The following is an 11,618-nucleotide window of genomic DNA, read 5'->3' on the forward strand; positions in this document are numbered from 1 at the left end:
TGACTGTTCAAGCAGGATTCTATGTCTGGAGGAAATGTTTGACTTGTAACACAGACAGACACACAGCAACTGGGGCCTTGAACATTTGTGCTACTGCAAACCTCTTCCATGAAAAACATCATTCCAGGAAGGAGCAACATCATCTGACAGATAGCAAGAGTGGCCAGCAATAGCTCCAGGAGCTCCTGCCAAGACCCCTACAGGAAGGAGCCCAGCCCGCAATGCATGTGGGCTTTGGCTTTGGCCCTCTGGCACAGAAACCCCCCAGGGGCACAGGTCTCTGGGGCAGGAGAAGGGCACCAGCACTGCCAGGGCTTGGCTGGGGTGGCAGGTCTGCCTCGGTGGGGACTCTGCCACACCTGCTGATTTCAGTGCTGCCAGGCCCCTGTACAGATTCTGTGCAAGGCCCCGTGCCCTTCCTGCTGCGCCTGCGTCGGCAGCCCTGGGGGCTCCTTCTGCTGCCCTGAGCCTGCAGAGCAGGGCAGTGTTTGCTGATGGTTTGAGGTGTTCCTAAAGATCCTGTCTTAGACACTTTGGGCAAGGGATTCCTTCCAACATAGGCCACGCTGGGGGGATGGGGCAGAACCAGGAAGGTGGCAGGGCGTGCAAGGGCCGTTAGTGACACGGCGCAGCCTGGTAACCGTGGAATGGAACGGTGCAATGGACAAGAGCTGGCGGTGACAAGACCACACCAGTATGCCTGGTGCATGTGACGGGACAGGACACGCCAGAGCGGTGCTGTGAGGAGCCCCCACACAGCCCACTCGTTAGTGCCTGACCCGGAGCTTTTCCAAGGCGTAATTCCTACAGCTCACATTGTGAGCAGACTGTGGGAATTGGTGAGCCGGAGCTTCCTGATAACATCTCTTTAGAAGGTGCTCCCAAGGCCCGATTTTGTCATGGCGGGCAGATTCTTCAGGCTATTCAGGGTGTTCCGACGGAATAGAAGCACAGACCGTGGAGCTGCCCCAGCAGAACACCCTGAAGAGTCGGAGCAGTTCCAGCAAGGGCAGGATGGTGAGTGGCAGAGCTGGGCCGCAGGGCTGAAGCTGCAGCCAGCTGGGCCCTGCACCACCCCACCCCATCCCATCCCATCCCATCCCATCCCATCCCATCCCATCCCATCCCATCCCATCCCATCCCATCCCATCCCATCCCATCCCATGTGGACATGCCCAAGGACAGGACAGAAGAAGGGCCGGGGCTGACCCCCGACAGTGACCGTGCTCCATCCCCTGAGCCACCCCAGGGCTGTCCCTGCCTGGGGAGTGCAAGGCTGGGCTGTGTTCTCCGGCCTCTCCCGCAGTCCCTCAGCTCGGGCTGCTCTTTTCCAGATGCAGCCATGGACAAGAGACAAGAGCAGGAGCCTGCCCAGGGCCGCTTCCGCAAAACGCTGAAGGTACCTGCAGCCATCCCCACCTGGGCTGGGCCTGCTGTCACTGCTCAGGCCAGCTCTGCACTTGCAGCACTCCATGGAACATGCCTCTCTTCCCTGTCCTTTCTTCATTCTGCACAGAGGTTCCGCCAGTTCCTGCCAAGTCGGCATAGAAAGATCAGCCCCATAGGAACTGAGGGCACAGCTGAGCCTGACTCCGGGCTGACCGAGCTCCAGGCAGAGCCTGATGTCAGCCCAGATTCAGCTGCGCCCTCACAAGACTCGGACGCTGTGGTGAGTGATGACAGGGCAAACTCTGATGTGGTACTGATTGAGGACATGGCCATTCCAAACCCCAGAGAGACTCAGGGCATCACAAATACTGACACTGTGCCCCCTCCCACCATGAGTCATGCACCTAATATGGATTTTTTTGAAAGGGGACTGTTCCTTCTGACCAGCAGGTAGCCAGCCAGGGGCCGGAACTGGAGGTCTCCCAGGATCCTGTGCCCCTTCAAGCCACATCCACAGGGCCCCCTCAGCCTTTGAGGCCAGCAGAGTGTGATGGGATGGTAAGCACTTCTTGGGAGAAGCTGGGGAAGTTGCTGCCTTGGACAGCGCTCCAAGTCTTCCCCATTCCTACTCTAGGTGCCAGCTATTGTACGGAGCATCCACCAGCATCTAATGTGCTCCGTTACGGTGGATGCCAGGCTGCCAACTAACATGGTGAAGCTGGCTGAAGAACACCCGGACGATGTGGTACTGACCCTCCTGCGCTGTGCCCCATCGTGTGACAGGTATGGGGCCCACGTGCCTTGAGAGCTCAGGGCTCAGCGGCCTTTAGGGCCCATCGCCCTGCACAGCCTGTCCAATGGGCTCTGCCCAACAGGCAGAGAGGCCCAGGAGCCTCGGGCCCCTCTGTTTCCTGAGGCTGCTGCCAGTGCTCCCTCCCTGCCCCTCAGGGCACTGGGGCTCTGTCACCTGGGACCCCACAGCTACACAGGGCATGGCTCTGTGACTGAGACACCCCTGACACAGAGCTCTGATCCCACAGAGCTGCTGCCATGATGTGGCAAGCCATAGCCTCATCAGGACCAGCAATGGAGAAGGTGCTGCCAACTCTGCTCCATGTGATGGAGAACTGGCCCCTTTGCAGCATCTGCACCTCTGATGAGGACAACAAGGACGTTTTTGCTCTGGCTGTGAGTTTCTGGAACTGGCCTTGCCTGTCACCCAGGTTGCTTCTCCAGCAGCTCTTCATCCTCTCCTTGCCTCAGGCTGGGCTGAAACCTGGGCTAGGGGCAAGCTCAGGGGGCACCGGGCTCGCTGCTCCCCGTGCATCTCCCCTCGGGCTCTGCCCCATGGACGCCTTAGCACTGAGCGCTGTCTTGGTGTGATTCTTTTGCAGGCAACTCTGGTGCTCTGGGTGATTATGCAAGTGCCTCAGAGCCATGAGGCCATGATGCATTATTCCGACTCTCTCTTTGCGGCTCTGCTGTTGCACGTTTTCACCACCACACAGCTGATGCCAGCAGAAGTTGATAACTTCTGGAGAGAATGCCAGGAGCAACACCGCCTTCCCGGAGAACCCAACAGGTGCCAGTCCTCCTGTCCTTCCCATGCCCTTGTGGCTGACACCAGTGCACCCAATGTGACCTGGCCTTTGCTCTGCACACAGCTTTGCAGTGCAGGCCATGAAGGCTCTGCTCTGCTTTCTGCACTATGACAACGAGTTGATGGCCATGGAGCGCAAGTGTGGCTGGGAAACGCTGCTCCATGCTGACACCCAGCACTATGCCGTGGGTCTGTTGGCCAGGTGAGACCCCTTCTCGCCACTGCCTCTGAAATGTGTGCCCTGTGCCCAGGGTGCCCTACCACAGTCCCTGTGGTCCTGGCCAGAGGGCTTTGCCATTGACGGATGGCTGAGCAGACTAGAGAAGTCTGAGAGGAGGGTGCCCAGAAGGAGCCCCATGGTCCCAAAACACCCATGGTCCCCCCCCAGGGATGCTGGGGAAAGGCCAGATCTCCATGAGTCATCCCTGGGAGAGGTTTGGCCTCCCCCCACCCCCCACCTCTGTGTCTTGGTGCCATTTCCCCCCTTCCAGGGTGATGCGCCGTGACTTGACGCCCTTGTGTTACCATGTGGCACACCAATTTGTCCGGAGGCTCATCAGGGAGGAGGCACCTTGGGATCTGTGCTCCCTGGCATTCCTTGTGGAGGTGAGCCCCATGGCCAGCACTACCTCGCTGAGCTGCCTGCCAGCCCTGTCCCCTTGCATAGCCACAGCTGCCTGGGATGGTGCCCGCGCCCTGTGCTGCTGCCTGGGCCCAGCCCTGTGCAGTTCCAGGCTCCTGCCAGCCGGCTCCGCTGTCACTGCCCTGTGCCTTTCAGGTCCTGGATTGCCTGAACTTGAGTGACTGTGGGTACTGTGTCCTTGAGATCACATCAAAGCACCTGCAGAGCGAGTGCAGGCAGAGGCGTCGCCTGGCGCTCAGAGGCCTCGTGGTGCTCAGCCAGGAACCCTCGATGGTGAGAACAGGGCAGCAGCTGAAGCTGTGCTGGGCAAAGCAGCCCCTTGGGCTGGCTGGGCTTCAGGAGCTGAGGCAGCTGCTCCCAGCTCTCCTGCCTCACCGGCCTCAGTGCTTTGGGACAGGCCTTTGGCCTCTGGGCCCGGCAGCAGCCGGGTGGGGTTGCAGTGCCAGGGCAGTCTTGGTGCTGCAGCCGTTCAGGGCTTCCTAGCACAGCCTTGTGTTCCACACAGGCCACACCTATACGCCGCCTGTGTCAAAGCTTCCTGCAGCTGCTGAGTGACGCAGACGGAGAAGTGGTCGGCATGTCTCTGTCTGTGCTCACGAATGTGCTGAAGAGAAAAAGTCTTCATGTATCAAGGACTGCTGCCCCCAAGCTTGCTGAGCCACTTGTGCTCCTCTTTGACCATGTAAGGCTCTGTGCCCCGGCCACGGGCACTGGCTACTGCCCACACAAACTTTGGGCCTGTGGATTTTCAGGCCTTTGCCCAGGTGGGCTGGAGAAGTTGGCGCTGAGATCTTTTCCTCCTTCCTTCCTCCAGGACAAAAGCCACGTGCAGGTGCTCTCCATTCACCTCTTCCGCAATACGATGAACCTGGTACTGGAAGAGGGAAAAAATGCAATGGAGGGAATTGTGAAGCAGAGCCTGCTCCCGCTCATTTTGCACTGCCACGACGACAACCAGCGCGTGGCCGATGTGAGCTTTTGTGTGATGCTGGTGGACCACTGGGAGGCGGCTGGGCTGCCTCCTGCCCTGCTGCCTCCCAGGCTGCGGCCTCCTCCTGGCCTTGGCACAGGGATGCAACTCCTGTGCCCTGGGCAGCAATGGCATCTCTGCATCTCTCCAGGCCTCCCGGGAAACGCTGCACTGTGCTGCCACCTTCTTAAATAACACAGAGCTCCTGTGTGTGCTGCCAACAGAGGATCTGTCGAAGATCACCGAATGTGTGGTAAAGGACGGCCTGGAAACCCCAGCCTCAGCCTGGAGAAGCTCCCTGTCCCCGGGGCTCAGTGTGTGGGGCTGGCAGCTGTGGCCCAGTGCTGCACCCATGGGAGCCAGCCTGTGCCCCACACGCTGCTCCCTTCCCTGGGACACACGGGTTCCTCTTCAGGCTCCTGTGGCCCTGAGCCGGGTGCCGATGGAGCCCCAGCCCAGTGGGGCTGCTGCCCGGTGCCTCAGGGCTGGGCGGGCACGGGAGGCCGGGGCTGGCTGCAGGCAGCGCCCGGCCGAGGGGCAGAGCCCGCACCGACCCTTCCCTCCTGCCGTTCTCTGCAGCTGGCACAGGACGAGAGCCGAGCGGCCGAGCACCTGAGCCGGGCACTGCCGTATCTTGACAGCCCACAGGAGTCCCTGCGAGAGGCGGCCGTCAGCTTCATCGGTGAGCCACGGGCCCGGGCTGGCTCCCCACTCCGCCGCAGCTCGGCCCCGGCCCCGGCTGCTGCTGTCCCGGCAGCGGCACCCGGGCCCGGCGCCATGGAGCCCCGGCTGCCCTCGGGGCTGCTGCCGGCCTCTGGCAGCCGTGCCCTTGGGCTGAGTCAGGATGCGGCAAGGGCTGGGGCTGAGCCCTGCCGGGGCGGGAGGCCGTGTGGCCCCAGGGGTGGCAGCGCCGCTGGCAGGGAGCTGTGCTGCCAGGGCCCTGACAGGCTCTGTGTTCCCAGGGATGGCCAGGATGTTCATGCACAAGGGCGCACAAGGAAGAGCTGCAGACCCTCAGTGAGGGTGAGTGAGAGCAGCGGGCTGGCACTGGGGGCTGGCAGGGAGCAGTTGCAATGCCTGGGATGGGAGCTGCAATCCCTGGCCCAGCTGCAGAGTGCTTCGTTCCCTGTCTGGGTGAGGGCGGTGTGGGCAGAGAGCAGAGAGATTTCAGGGACAGGGGTGGGAGTTGTGGCCAGCACCTTCTGGCTGATCCTGTTGTCTGGTTCTCTCTTGTGGCCATTGCAAGAGCCAGGTGGAATGTCCTTGGCAGGAATGTCTCCTAGGATCCCTGCAGATGCATGCCCTGACCGTGCCTCTTGTCCTCTCTCTTCCAGCCACTGAAGCCCCGACAAAGACACCACTCCATCCCACAGCAACCTGAATATCCAAGCTCGGTTTGCCAGTGAACAAGTGTCCCAAGAACAGCAGCAGGAGACACTGAAGAGGACACCACCTCCCAGTGCCACTGGAGATCCAGGCACAGCTGACAACTGGCACAGCTGAGCCTGTGGGATTTTCACGGGGCTTCAGCCCTCTCCCAGCCTGTAGATAGCTCCCTCCAGCCCTCAGACTGTGCCCATCCCCTTTTTTCCCTCTATTCTTCCTCCCTTTTGACAGCTCCTTACCTCCAGCCCTCAGTCCATGCCCATCCCCTTCTTTCCCTTTCCAGCTCATCCCTTTGCTTCACCTTGCATTAATAAACAGTTTGCCTTTTTCACTTAACCTGCATCTGTCTGGAGTTGAAGGGACACAAATCCAGAGCACTGTGACACACAGGCCCCTCCTGCCGTTCTCTCCTGCACCGTGTTTTGTGCAGAGACGCAGAGGAAGGAGCGCAGATCAGGCTGGAAAGGTCCCTGTGCTGAAGGCCCGGCTCCACAGCATTGTGGAGTTCAAGGTGTTACTGAAGGCCAGTAGTGGGACAAGGAGCCTGGGTGTGTCAGGGACCAAAGTTGTGTCTAAGGCCCTGCCGTGTTCTGTCCTCTGTTGTGCACGTCAACAGGATGGCGAAGAACAGACTTTGAAGGAAACCTTATGGGTTAACTGCTGGGAATTTGACCCTTAAGAGGAACAATGGATTGATCAATTGATAGGAAGTTAACCTGTGAAAGAGGAACAGTAATAATGAGGCTGTTATTGGCATGGTGACCTTACCTCATGTACTGGCCAAGGGTGAGATGACATGGTGACTGGGAAAATTCCACTCCAGGGGAGAAGATAGGAGGCTTGGTTCTGCAGAGGAGAGGCAAGAAGGACAAAATGCACGCCTTTTGATGCAGGGCATGTCCTGAAGGTGCATGGCCTGCCTGCCCCTCCCATTGGAACACCATGCTCCATCTCCTGCCGCTGCCCAGTGGCTTTTCAGCAATCCAGGGGTTGGTAGGTATTATTTGCAACAGCAACTAATAAAATAAGAGTTGCTTTGCAATTTTGTGCACGGGCATCTTCCAGCACCCATGATGTTCTTGGCAATGAGGATGGGATGCCCAGAGCACAAAAACCCATGGTGTTTGGAGCACGTGTGAGTGAAAAATGGACACATGTTTGAGTGTGGGTAAGAGAAGAGGGACAGGGTTTGGGCAGTGGAGCGTATGGTTGTGTAATATATGTTGGGATAATTTGTGTTTTATTGTACACATAGAAAATCAAGTATAAAAGCATGTTTTATGTAAAACAAAAACCACAAGCAGCTTAAGATTACAAAAGCAGCTGCTGGAAATCAAGGAATTTGCAAGAGAACAACCCAGCAATTAAGATAACACTGAGAAGAGCTGGGCCAACCCAAGCAAGATAAGTGCTCTAAGGACCTGGTGATTAACGCCTGATACCGACCTGATGTGATTCTCCAGGACCATACATCTCTGTGTAGGTTTCCCAAAAAAAACTACACAGACTAAAAAAAAAAACTTCAGCACGATTCTACATCTCAAAGCCTTCTTCCTGAAAAACCACTCAAACATCATCTCCTTCTCAGAAAACTCATCAGCAGTTCAGCAGCAGAAATAGGAATATGTAACAACACAAGAAAAAGAAAGAAACTGAAACTGCATAGCCTCAAGCTGAAAAAACCTGTATAAAACACCGCTCTCCCAAAGACAAGTTGTGAACTTGTGGGAATCAGTGTGGCACAGGCTGATTCAGAGTTCACCCATTGCCGATCCCGGGTTCGACGCTGACAGTGATTGTGGTTGCTTCCATAATTCGATTTTACAGATTTTTCAATAAAATCCCTATTGATAAAATGAGGCTGAATTTCACTTGTAACATTCTGAAATGGGAGAGGCTTGGAACCAGGAGAGGCTTGAGTGGCAGAGCCAGTAATGTGCGTAGCATGAGACATAAATTGCGTGTGTGTGCGTGCCCTGAAAGGCCAGAGGAAGTGCGTGTTTGAGACGTGCTGTCAGCACAGGGCGAGTGGGGAATCCCAATCTGTGGATTCGCTCTGGGCGACTGCAAGCAGCTAGAAAAGGACAGGGTGATTGGGGTGTGTGTTTGATTGTATGAAACCCCTTTAATAAAATCTCCCCGTCTCCCCGTGGTTGGGTTGTGATAAGCATTTTTGAGGAGATGCCACCATCTAGTGACAGGAGTTAAACTGCTGACTGTTACCGTTTCTTAATTAAGCTTACATGCCTAGGAATCAGGGTCATTGGAGAGCCATGGAGAAAGAATTTCTCTTTTTAAAGAAAGGTTGTGATTGTAACCCTTGGATTGTGTTTTGTTGTGTAGTCTGTCAAAAGCCTTGGCTCCGACGGGTATTTAGGTGGAGGATCCCCAAGTGGGGAGTCTGTTTTCTTTGTAGCACAAAAGAGAATAAAGAAAATAAAGCCACCCAGATAGCGATAAAAATCTTACTAGGAACTGGTAAAGTAACCCATGGCAGCAGTGAGATATTTGAGTTATTAGAGAACGGAGTTTCAGAGACCCTAAAGGAACCAACTGACATTCTTAGGGCTGAGTGTGCCCAAGCTAATTGGGTACCTGAATATTAAAAAATGAAACTCCGAAGCTGGGATAAAGAAACATTGTGAGACAAAGAACTTCCAGGATGGGAGCAAATGGGAGTAAAGGAATTCCTAGGAGTAGTCCTTTGGGATGGCTTTTAACACATTGGAAAGAACTAGTGGGATATGTTGATGCAGAAAGCAAGAGGGAGCTTGTTAAGTTCTGTACACAATGGTGGCCACTATATAGGCTGGATGGCGTGTGAGGTGGCCAGTAAATGGTAAATGGACTATGAAACCTTATTGCAGTTAATGCTTTTCCTCCAGCATGAACACAGGTGGCTGGAAGTGACTTCTGCTGATATGGTTTTTACCCTCTGTGGCCACCCCGAGTGGCAGAGAGATTGTGGGATTAGACCCCACCGTCTGATCCCTTGGTATTGGCCCTGGAGAAAGGTAACAAAGCTAAAGGGGGAAAGCGTAAACGGTGTTGTAGAACATGCTCAATTAATCAAAGATGCCCTCACCCTGATAAAGTATACCAAACAGAGGTTTTGGAACGGGAAACAGCAAACTTACTAAGACCACCTCTTAGAATGTTAGAGAGAGGGGGGAGGTGGAAGAGGAAGCAGGCTCAGAACCACCATTGCTGAGCAGTGACAGTGAGGATGAGGAGCCTGGGCCTTCCTCATCAAGTACCAAAACTTCTAAGTCTCCCCCACCAAGCCCTGTAGCATCCAGGACCCAAAAGCAGGCTAAAGAGATTATACAAGCACCTCTGAGAGAAGCAATGACCCCTGAGGGAACAACAAGATTAGTCAATTAGTCCATTAGTCCATTTCTACAATGGATTTGGAGGTTTGGGAAAAGATTGCTAAGAGTTATCGGAGTGATCCAGTAGGCGTTGCTAAGAAACTGAGGTTTATGGTTGAGCAGCATTCAGCAGATTGGGCAGATTTACAGCCACTGTTTGATGCCCTGACAGAGACAGAAAAACCATTAGTATTAAAGGTAGCTAAAGACCTAGCTGAGGATGATTGTAGGACAACACAGGAGGATGTTAAGGATGTATTTCCCCTTCAAGATCCTGGCTGGAATCCCAATGAACAAGGGGGACTAAGACAGTTACAAGGTTATCAGGAATTACAGTGAAAGGGCTGGAAAGAGCAATTCCCAGAACTATCAATTAATCAGCTCTATATGCTATTAAACAAAGTCCTTCTCAAACACCTTCTGAATTTTTAGATCAACTGCGCGATGCAATGTGGAAACATACCAGCCTGGACCCAGGATGGAGTGAAGGAATGCAGTAGCTAATAAATTTGTTTTTAGGACAATCCACAGAAGATATCAGGAGGAAGCTCCAGAAGATCAGAGTCCGAGAGAGCCAGAATCTGGAAACCCTGGTGGATGAAGCCTGGAGGGTCTTTAGCAATCGAGAAGAAGGATATAAACAGGGGATGAGAAAATTGGTGGCATTAGTGAAGGAGGGGGAGAAAGAAAAACGTCAGCAAGGTCCACCAAAATGCGGAGGTCATGGGGTGGCTTTACCTTTAAGATAGCTTTGGGAGCTAAGGAAGTTGAAACTGCTGGTGGCTGATGGGAGTCTTTTCTCCTGACCAATTATCAGTCATTTCTAAGAATTGACTGCACTTTTGACCATTAAAAAGTTAAGTCAACCTGTGAACATCCCCTTAAGATGTAAAGCCAGAGCTCTCTTGTTCTCTTTGTTTCCTGGCTGTGAAAGGTACCAGAGCTCCAGCTGGCCTCCCGTTCCCTGCCCAGACCATGCAGCCCGGGCAGGGGCCGGGCTGGACCTGCCGCGGCTCCCGGCCGGGAGATGGGGCCTGCGGGGTTTGCCCCGGGCTCTGGCCGGGCCAGGCTGGTCCCTGGCTCGGCTGCAGTTTTTGCTGTGACTGAATTCACCAGAGACTGCCAAGTAAAAAAGAAAAAAAGCTCTGGACCTGCAGCAAGCTGAGACAGTGACCACACTCTCCAGAGCAGCCATGGAGAATCTTCCATTGCAGACAACTCCAGCTCCTGCTCGGTCAGAGAGCACAGAACCATCTACAAAGCCTGGGCAAGATTTTAACCCTTTCATTACCCAGATGAGACTTGCAGATTAATCCTTTTATCCAGAGAGAGAAAAAGAGAGTAATCAACATGTAAATAGACTTTATATACTATCAGAGACAGTAAAGAAAAGAATTAAGCTTCAGAAAAGGTAGAGAATAAGGAGATGCTTTATTAGCTGAAATATTTTTCTGTTAAAGCTATGGAGATGGACAATAGGGTCTTGAAAAAACTAATTTAATTCATGACAGAGTATATAGAGAGGAATAGAGTGTTCAAAGTTTGGATTTTGAGCAAAAGGTGGAGTAATTGTGATACAGCAAGGTGCTGGAACAGAGTGAGATAGAGTAATAGTTGAAGATTTGAGGCCTTGAGAGACAATGAGAAAACTGTTTCCAGAGAAGCTCACAGAGAGAGATGAAGAGAACTTTTGCCTTTGAATAACTCATCCTTAAAATGACATCCCTAGACTCATGGCCCATACACACATCAGAGTGATGTGAAATGGGAGGAGTGAACTGTTGACAAGATTTCTGGGCAGCCGGCATCAGAAAAATAGAAAGCTATAACAGAAATAGCTTCTTGTGGGAAACTCCATAGATTAGCAGAAGAAGACTTCTGTTTCTCTACAAAGACTGATGAAAAGACTCTAGCAGGAATTGGGACTGTTTTAAACACCAAAGTTCCAAAGTTTTTGTCTCAATGTTGTCATGTGAACAAAAGAATGGTGGATAGCAGGGGATAAAAAGGGGTTTTTGGAAGTTTATTCTGGTGTTCTTATTCTTGTAGTTTGTTAATAAACTTTCTTTATTCCTTTTAAAGTTTTAAGCCTGTTTTGCTCTTACTCTAATCCATATCTCACAGCAAGAAATAAGTAATTTTTTAGTTACTGTTTTAAAACCACGACAGAGGACCACCCCAACTGGGAAGGGATCAATGTGCATTTTGCAAGAAATCTGGACACTGCAAAAATCAGTGCCCAGAAGTAAGAAAAAGTGA

General features: G+C 53.3%; 1 protein-coding gene across 1 annotated transcript; it reads left to right on the forward strand.

The window, feature by feature from the left end:
• Window positions 1–296: 296 nt before the first annotated feature.
• On the forward strand, window positions 297–6,324 carry LOC147652146 (maestro heat-like repeat-containing protein family member 6). The gene is made up of 16 exons (XM_086898085.1): window positions 297–1,017; window positions 1,335–1,399; window positions 1,517–1,669; window positions 1,837–1,947; window positions 2,024–2,172; window positions 2,430–2,577; window positions 2,784–2,971; window positions 3,054–3,191; window positions 3,481–3,595; window positions 3,768–3,905; window positions 4,138–4,314; window positions 4,447–4,602; window positions 4,754–4,855; window positions 5,182–5,284; window positions 5,565–5,625; window positions 5,937–6,324. The coding sequence occupies exons 1-15, from the start codon at window positions 900–902 to the stop codon at window positions 5,621–5,623; spliced, it is 1,920 nt and encodes a 639-aa protein (XP_086754211.1). The 5' UTR covers window positions 297–899; the 3' UTR covers window positions 5,624–5,625; window positions 5,937–6,324.
• The last annotated feature ends 5,294 nt before the right edge of the window (window positions 6,325–11,618 follow it).

This window comes from Cyanistes caeruleus, chromosome 7 (genome assembly GCF_971803275.1).
Source record: "Cyanistes caeruleus chromosome 7, bCyaCae1.hap1.1, whole genome shotgun sequence".
In the NCBI taxonomy this organism is placed as follows: domain Eukaryota; kingdom Metazoa; phylum Chordata; class Aves; order Passeriformes; family Paridae; genus Cyanistes; species Cyanistes caeruleus.

Excerpts from the sequence above, each read along its gene's own strand:
- LOC147652146 (XM_086898085.1), top strand. The coding sequence starts at position 900 with ATGGCGGGCAGATTCTTCAGGCTATTCAGGGTGTTCCGACGGAATAGA. Across the intron at positions 1,400-1,516 it reads GCTTCCGCAAAACGCTGAAG|AGGTTCCGCCAGTTCCTGCC; the intron begins GTACCTGCAGCC and ends CATTCTGCACAG. Across the intron at positions 3,192-3,480 it reads GCCGTGGGTCTGTTGGCCAG|GGTGATGCGCCGTGACTTGA; the intron begins GTGAGACCCCTT and ends CCCCCCTTCCAG.